Source organism: Apis dorsata, unplaced genomic scaffold (assembly GCF_000469605.1).
Source record: "Apis dorsata unplaced genomic scaffold, Apis dorsata 1.3 scaffold_295, whole genome shotgun sequence".
Lineage (NCBI taxonomy): Eukaryota > Metazoa > Arthropoda > Insecta > Hymenoptera > Apidae > Apis > Apis dorsata.
In genome coordinates this window covers 1,011,070-1,020,580 of record NW_006263570.1, presented here as the reverse complement: position 1 = coordinate 1,020,580, position 9,511 = coordinate 1,011,070, and the positions used below count along the sequence as shown (strand labels likewise).

Genomic DNA, 9,511 nt, shown 5'->3' with positions numbered 1-9,511 from the left:
CACACCGTGCGAGCTCTCTCTCCCTTTCTCTGTCCCTTTCTCCGCCACCTTGCGGGCCCCGGCCCGCCACGTGCGTGCCGGAAGTTGGATTTTTTTCCCACTTTGTTCTGGCGATGTGATGTCAATCAACTCACAATGGATGGCTGAGTGTGTCGGAGGAGGGATGTTCTGGTTCATGGAGTTCGCTTTTGGAATTTCTTAGCGATGAGAATCGGATCTTTATTGCTGTTTTTATCTAATGGGTAAAATTGAATTTTCTCTAGTGTATTAGTTATTCGATTCAAATTTTATTATTCGGTGTTTTAAGTGGAAAATTATGACTCGAATTTCGAAATGCGAATAATTAAGAGTATTCTTTATTACTAGAGTAAAGTACATTTCGGATGGTTAGAAAAATTAGGATTCATCGTACCTACTTTGAAATTTGGTTATAGATTTTTATACGTATGATATACTTTTTTATTATTTTTTGAAATTTATGAAAATTATACGTGACAAGTAACTGATTTAGAGTTCGAAATCTGTATTGAAAGTATCTGTATGAAAAAATTAATTCTAATTTTAGAAAATATCAGATTTTACTTTGCAATGATCAAATCATGTAAAATTAAGCAATAGCATACGAATAATTAGAAAACCAAATTTAACTTCAAATGCCAAAAATACCTGCACATTTTTAATATTTGCAAAAAAGAAAAAATATTTTTTTTATTAGAATGTACGAAGATTTTATTTAACTCGACACGTACGATCAATAAGACACGTAAAAACTTTATGTCATCATTTTTCCAAAAAATTTCCATAAAAGTAAATGATCATGCGCAATCAGCAGTTATTGCGCGTCACAAAAGAACCTGATTGCAGCTAATAAATATCAATCCACGTATGTAAAACGCGTAATGAACGGACGTGCATAAATTACAAGCTTAAATAAACATCTTGGCAACGCTTCATCACTCCTTGGGAACATCACGTTTGGAAAGAAACGTTGGCGATTCTTTCAATCGAATCGTCGATTGTATTTATCCTGAATCGGTGGCGCAACAATGAATCAGTTTCAAATTATTTTATTTAACATATACCTCCGATCGTAACAGACGTTATTAACTAATCCACTCGGACATCACCGTTTATAACCGTTCAATGACGTTTATTGTTACAACCTCTTACGACCATAATCGCTTTATAAACGCGTTTTAAACACACGCCTTTGTTACCGACGTCTGAGTTGCTGTTTAACTGCATGCAAAGAAAACACGAGCATAGTAAGGAGAACAGATCGCATTACCGATCTGTTGATCCACAACCGGTGCACGGTTTTAAAATACAATTGTGATTCCACCGGGACCCGTGCATACTTTATCTGTTAAAGCTCCCCTTTATTAGCATGATTCATTTCGTATTCTGCCGTTATGTTTCCTTACGACTTCGACGAGTTGAATGGTTAACGCTTCTGTATACACGAAGTTAGGGTAATCGATATATTCCTTGAATACGTAAGCTCGACAATGATGCGCCCCTTCTTTCTCAGCTATCAGTTTATGAACGGAAATTTTCGATCGTAAGTCACAATTGCGGTGGATTACGTGTTTTGTGGGTTGTGCCTCGCAATACTCGTTAATTCGACAATAAAATTTAATTTTACGAGAGAGTAACGGTTGAGTGTAGGAGAAATCAAATTTGTTAGTCTTAAAGGATACTTTTGTGCAAAGGGGGGAGAAGGTCGTTAAGTTTCAACTCTTATAACGATATTCAAAATTCTTGACAAACTCGATATACTAGAATACTCGAAAATTTACTAAGGATACTTAAAATATTTGAATATAAATCTTTGATAGTGATTGTTCCTTCAAAATTTTTAGGATTTCTAAAATCAGATGCAGAAAATTGAAATTATTTACTAATTTTTAAATTCCTTTATCTTAAATTGTTTCAATATCGAAAGATATTTAAAAATTATTCGATATTAATCTTAGGTTTTTAAATATTTTGGGTATATCTAGAAAACGTTAAATTTTAGAAAAATCCGTTAGGGGGATCCTAATCAACTCATTTGGATCTTTAATTCGTTTTCCAAAGTTTAGAAATCTTCTCTATTTTCGAAAATTGTAACAGTATTAAAAAATTAAAAAATTATTGCAAAAATTAAATATAAACATTCTCTATTCTCTTAAAAATTCATTTGCAAATTATTCGATTTCTAATTACTATATTTTAATGCTAGTTTCCGCTGCATTTTCATTCTAGTACATACACGTCTTAAATATCCATTGATGAATACTTTTTGAGAAAGAGGAAAACGTAAAGGCATCGAGATTTACTTTGAATGCAACGCGAGCATTATTTAAATATATACAATCGAAAGTGGAAGTAATTAGTACGTTGCGAGGCTCATTGTGGCTCAGACGTTAGCATAGCCTCTAACTCCTCGTCTTCCAGGAATTTTACCCTAAGTCGATGGAGAGTTCGGCAAACAATGTCGACTATTCCTAACTTGTAGCCAGGAATTGGACGAGTCTTCTCGTGTGTGCTGATCATACAAGCTAAAGTACTTGCACACGAAGTTCGCACTGGACGTTTCCTTTATGAGTCCGTGGTGTAGAAAAATACTTTACTTTCCCGTTTCTCGAGACCTAAAACCGCGAACCAGAGTTTGTCTGTCTACCACGTGAATGACATTACAATGAATCTTTTAATTTGCTATTACTGTTATCTCAGCGCGGAAATATAACTGAACGTAATTAATTGATGACTTTTTTAAGATAATTATACGTATAAAAATTATGATAATGCGTACGAGCAACCGATTATCTTCAGAGATAAATAATTTTATTTCTAAAAAAATTAAACGTTAATTAGATGTTTCGAGATTTATTAAGATTTAGAAAATGAACGTGGAATTGATCAGTATCATTTCTGAAATACTGCATGCATGATGTTTCAGTTAATGTCGCAAATGAGTTTTAATTATTCATTTTATTATAATTTTAAATAAATAGGTAAAAACTATACGTTGAATTTTCTTGGTTTAAGAAAGTAATTTTAGGAATTATTTTCTATTACTGCTAGCTATAATTTTAGTCATCCGTGAAGTAATGATAGGAAATTTGAAATGCAAAATCGCATGAATCATAAAAATTGCGACTCGCTGATAATATTCATTTATCGAATGAATATTTATAAACTTGTTCAAGTTATTGCCAATAATTCCTATATTTTACATGCTGTACTTTGCATCTATTATAAGTAATAAACGAAACGTTATTTTATATATTAGAAATTCAATACTGCGTAAAATAAAAATATTTTTAATGATAATTAATGATAATCCATAATAAATAGCAAAAACATAACCATACTAAAATTTTACGAATAATAACGTACATTAATGCACAAATATTGTACATTAATATATATACTTATATTATTTCATACGTTTAAGAATTTTTCAATAAAAAAAAAAAAAAAAAAGATATTCAAATGGATATTCAAACGTTTATAAAATATATATTTACAATCGCTAGAATACACTTCTCCAAAATTAAACGGTCATTAAAATTCTTTTAACTGCTTCAACTTCCCCCAAGAAAGAAAAAAAAAAAAAAAAAAATCATTCAATTCCTCGTTTCAAATCTTAATCCCACATTAATAAACAACTTTCAACTTGTACATTATCGAAGCACTTTATTTTCACGTTCCCCGTGATACCGCTACATGTAATTTCCAATCGAGCGCTCGCTTAGCGCACACATTCTTATCCCACATTTAATTCACCACGGCCGACGATCATCCTTCCAGTTCATCAGTTAAACATTCGTCCCGCTATTATTTCCTGGAAAAACGAAAGGCTCGTCCGCCCGTTCTTTTACCCCCCCTTCCCTCCCTCCCCTCCTCAACCCTCAATATCACCGACGTATATCCATCATCGTGCGGACACGAGCACGACGTGTAATCCTGTCGCGGCCAACAGTGTTTCTTTCGCAACTTTATGACACGTTCGTCAAGCTTTCTAACGAATGTCCGTCGATTTCGCGCCGGGCCTTGTTCCACTTTTTCAAACGCGCCAAGTCGCGCCCGCCGTACACGGCGTCAATTAAAAGTCCTCGAAGGAATTTTCCCCGCGAACGCGTCTCATTAATGCGACGTTCCCGGAATGCTAACGCGAGAGCCGGCTGTCTTTCATTAAGAAAGAGAGACGCGCAAACCCCTCGTTGCGCACCCGGCATAGCTATGGCTGTGATTAGGCGAGCTATGAAACGAATGGAATAGGGGGGAGGGGAGGGAAAAGAAGAGAAAAAAAAATCCTGTCGACGATTCCCGCCGAGCCCCACGAGGTTTCAACGTTTCGTCATATCTCGAGTGGAATTTTCATAGTTTCATTCTGGGAAACTATGTTCTTGCTCGTCTCGTTCGCGAAACGAGACGATCGGGATCTCGATAAAGGAAGTTATTTTTATTGATCGTACAATTTTAAACTTCTGTTTACTGATCTTTCGTTTATTGAGGATATTTCAATGTGGCGGGATTAATAATGTTGATTGCATTGTTTGTGTATGTAAGGAAAGAAGAAAGGTGTGTCAATAATTTTTAATGAGAATTTTCAATGAAATCGAACAGTTTTAAAATGTTCAACGTGTCGAATAATATATTGTTAAGAATATTGTTAGTCATATATTTGATATATTATTCAGAAGAAGAAAATCTTTAGGAGGATGATTACGAAATCAACCATATATATTTTTCTAATTTTTATTAAATTCTAAACTAGTTTTGCTATAATATGAATTATCTTTTCTCTATGAAAGATGGAAAATATGATTTGATTATGATATTTAAGGAGCAAATAATCTAATATTAACATAGATTTTTATGAAAATGTTACTTTAATTATTGTAAAACATGATTTAAAAAGTATTGAGAAATATTGATTTAAGAAAAGATTAATGACAAACTTCGAAGTCTTCTTCAACAAACGCTATTAAAAATAATATGTTCATCAAATAGATATATCTATTTCTAAGTATATATTAAATATTGATGTTTTTCAAACAAATTCTAGTTAGATTTACGTTATGCATTAAAAAAAGACTCGACAAGTACTTATCTATCATCAATTATTTAAATTGTAAATAATATTCATCGATAATTAGTTTCTGGTTGAGTTGATATCATTATTCAAACAACATTGAATAATGTCTGCTTTTGAATAAATCATTTAGAATTAATTTTTTCATCTGAAATGTGTTACAGGCGGTATATGCTGGTCTTCCATTAGCAACGGTCGTTGTAAGGAATTATTGTCACAAGGAGTGACAAAGGAAGATTGTTGCGCGTCGAACGCTGCAGCAGCGACCGCGTACTCGGAGGAAGATCTCGATAGCGGAAGTCTCTTTTTTTGGAGGGTGCTTGGTGGAGGTGTGCAGTGTCGTCCTTGCAGAGGTAAGTGAATATTTTATTTTTGATTTACTTTTGAACTTTTTTTTAAAAAAAATCTAAAGATTCTCGTCAAAATATTAGTATGCAGATGTTTATGCAAAATTTAAATATTCCAAAATCTGCAAAATAATATGATAAAAAAAGAAATAATAAAATATTCAAAGTATAATAAACATTACTATATTGAAGAGTATTTAAAGAATAAAGCAAAATTTAAGCTCCGTAAATTATTATGTTCATAAAAATTTAATTTTGCATAAACATCCGCGATTATTTTTTTTTTACAAAAATTCAAATTCAATGGAAACTGTTAAACTATTTTTCTTGAAAGAAAAGAAAAATTTATTTTCTATTGATAGAAAGCTGCACGGAAGTAAGGTGTGAGGAGGGGAAGAAGTGCGTGGTGCGTAGAGGAAGACCAAGGTGTGTGTGCAGCCCTGAGTGCAAGGCACCAAGAGGCGGTGGTCCAGTCTGCGGGACGGACGGCAAAAGCTACAAAAATTTGTGCAGACTGAAGAAACGCGCTTGCAAGAAAGGAAGCCACGAACTAGCGGTTGCCTATAACGGCCACTGCCAAAGTGAGTATGTATGAAAGAGATAGAATCATTATCACCGCTTTGCAATTGAACGACCATCGACAGAACCATATACCACTATAGATATAACAAAATTTGAATTCATGGCTTTAAAGATTATTCTTAGATTCTTAAATATTTAATAATCAATTAAATTTAATTTCTATTGCTCGATAAATGATTTGAAATGGAATTATCGAAGGTATTCAGTTGCAAGGATTAAACAATAACAATTCTCGTTAAGATCAGTAAAACTTTTTGTATAGAATAATTAACGTGAACAATTACGATCGCATAAATCGAATAAATTTTCACTATTATTTACAATTCTAAATAACGAAGAAGATATAATTATATTTCCGACCACTTCGACAACTCATTCTCGCGAATTATCCAACTGAGAAACGTCAAATTTTAAATCCTAAGTCCCAAAACAAACCATTTCGAAACAAGTGTCCTGAGTGGTCAGAGATCGCGCGTGCGCGCGCATCCTAGGGAACCGCGTCAGGTTCGCGCGTGCGCGGTCTGGCGCGCGGAAAACAAACAGGGAAAGGCGACGCATCTATCACGGGGGCAGTTTACGACTGTGCGTAATAACGTGTAAAGTGTCGAGCAGGTTCGTGCGCACGGGTCCGGTGCGGCCAAGGCCGGAGCTGCCTGCTGGACCAGAACCTGAGCCCGCACTGCGTGAGGTGCGCCCGCAGGTGCCCCCAGCCGCCCCCGCAACAACGAGCCGCCGCACGCCCCGTTTGCGGGGCCGACGGAAACACATACAAGAGTGCCTGCCACCTGCGACTTGCCGCCTGCCGCGCAGGTCGCGCCATTCCCGTCGCCTATAAGGGCCACTGCAAACGTGAGTCTCCTTTTACTTCTTTCCTCCTTTCTTTATCTTTGCTCTTTGTCGCCACCTTCGTCTCTCCTCCACGCTCTTTCTTCTTTCAACCCTCCCCCCTCCCCCGCTTCGCCCTTTTCGTCCCTCACACCCCCTGTGCTGACTTCGTCGTCCGTTTCCATCGCTTATTCCGCGCTCTGCTTCCTCCCCTTCCCCCCGTCTCTCTAGCCACTGTTTGCCTTTTCCTCGCCTTCTCTTTTGCCCCCTCTTTTTTTTCTTTTTTCTTTTTTCTTTTTTTTTGCCTCTCCTTACCGTCGCGGCCTGCTTTTTATTCGGTTTTTCAACGCAGCGGTGCGCAACTCGGGAAGAGAAGCCCCGCAGGGAAATCGTAAATATCGGATGGGGAACGGTGGCGAGTGCGTCTCCCCCCTCTCTCCCTCCCTGGTACCGTGCCACTCGTTCAGGGAGGGATAACGTCGAGGTGATTGTTTTGGGGGAAAGAGGCTGCGGAGAGGCAGAAGGTTGAGCGATTGGACGATATTTCCGACGTTTTTTTCTTTCTTTTTTTTTGTTATTTTATCGTTTGTGGTGAAGAAAGGTAGATGGGTTTACACAACCTGATATATGAGTCAATATATCTTATAGTATATTGTATAATGTACTATAGCATAAGATCGTAGGTACTGTATTGTGTTGTAATTTAGTTATTATATACGCTTAATATTGGGGATATTATCGAATTGTACGTGTATACGCATAAGGTGCTTAAAAGCGTACGTTTTCTTAAGTATTTAAGAAAGAAAATTTTTATAAAAGTAGCTATATTTATTTTTTGATTATAATTTTTATTAGTTAGTTAGAAATTTTTATGTGTTAATTAGTGAACGAATAATTCACTACACACAAGTTGAAATTTATGGAATTGATAAACTGTTTCAACACGTAGCATGAAATTCTTTCTCATTTATTATTTTTCGAAAGAATCAAGTAATTTTTATTATATCAATTTGAACATTTGCATTTTTTAAACAAATAATATTATTTCAATTATCACCATTGCATTGCTGTATTTTTTAAAGATTAATGCGAAATTAGTAGTTGAATTTTTCTGCGCGAGAGGATGCATTTCGCGCTTTCTTTCGAAGGCACTACCTGTTGCTTCTCATGTGAAAGTGCGATTAAACGCAGGAAAACGGGTGTAAACCACAGGGTGGCTTTTATATGACCCGACGCAACTGGTGAATAAGAATTTTTTAAATACAAACGAACGCTGAAATTGAATGGCGATGTAACAGCATGCATTTTTATAAAGACGTTCTTTTCTCAATTACTGGCGTACATATTGCGATCATAAATATTTTAACATCCGTAATTTTTATTTCATTAAAAGATAAATGCAATTTTTGCACTTAACGTGATACGCAATAATCTGAAGGAGTAACGAGAATATACGTTTACAAGATATTTGTTGCATTTATATTCTTAATTAATTAAAACGGAGTAAATTATACAAAACGATTATTTAGTTACTACGGAATAATATAATAACTAATTAACAGCTCAAACGATTTAAACCATATTTTTAATTATGACACGATACAAATATCATAGAAAATACTACAATAATATTTTCTTATTCGATTGTAAAAATTGATATGCATTATATTAAATTAATTAAATTAAAACTTATTCATTGCGTTAATTGAAACGAGACGCAACAGAATGTTCTCTCTCTCTTTCTGTTGTACTGCCATACTTCTGTTCTCGCTCCTATTTCATTTAACGTGAATTTATCTCATAATTTAACAAATAAGCATTCTTTAGATTCAAAAATATTCCACGAATATATATACATTTCATATAAATAGAACAATGAAAAAGTTACAAGTCCTTCCAAAACTCGAGGAATATAATATTCCTTAGAATTAGAGACGGACGTGGATGTCTTGGCTGATCGATGAGAGAAAAAGGCGACAATGAAATCGTACAAGAAAGGGTGAAGGACGGCGAGGAAGAAGGGAAAGAACAAAACAAGGGGAGAGGGGAAAGTTCGAGTATTCGAGTAGCCAGACTGTTACTGCTTTGCATCGGAATGTACCTTATTGTTGTATGGTTTGCACAGTGCCGAACTCTTCTGACAGGTGTCATAAAGTCACTGAGCGAAGTTATGTCCAAACAAGCGTTTACAGTGAATCGCCTTTTCCCCTCTTCCACTTAAGCTCTCCCTTTCTCACTTCTTTCCTATTCTTCTTCGTTTTCATTGGAACAAAATAAAAACGAATAATCACGAATTTTTTAAATCATCATCCATCAGATTTCATTCTAATGCTAGTTAATTAATTCTTATTGAACGGTTCTTTATGATTATTCTATGACTTTCTCTCTCCTCCCTTCGCTATAGTTTTATAAAACTTCTTTCCAAGAACGAACAATGAGATCTTCTTTCTTGGAAGGTAAATTCCATTTTATTGTTCTCTTTTCTCGGCGTTCTTTCCCGCTCATTCCTAGTCTCTTGATCTTTCAACCGTTACATTATCCTTCTTCCAGGGATAACAGATCCTGACCGTGTACGTGTATTCCACGAATCGCTTTGTACTTCCTTCGAGCTCGTTCTCATTGTCTTTATCCAATGTCAGCTGCTTTTTCTCTTGCCAGTAATTGATTTCGT

At 35.4% G+C, this 9,511-nt stretch overlaps 1 protein-coding gene across 1 annotated transcript in view; it reads left to right on the top strand.

The window, feature by feature from the left end:
- The window catches only part of LOC102680003, an 86,965-nt gene that overhangs the window by 27,785 nt on the left and 49,669 nt on the right, over nucleotides 1-9,511 (top strand). Inside the window, exons 2-4 of the mRNA XM_006617304.2 lie at nucleotides 5,251-5,439; nucleotides 5,796-6,014; nucleotides 6,628-6,864. Coding sequence (XP_006617367.1) covers nucleotides 5,251-5,439; nucleotides 5,796-6,014; nucleotides 6,628-6,864 — 645 coding nt within the window. The remainder of the gene's footprint in view (nucleotides 1-5,250; nucleotides 5,440-5,795; nucleotides 6,015-6,627; nucleotides 6,865-9,511) is intronic.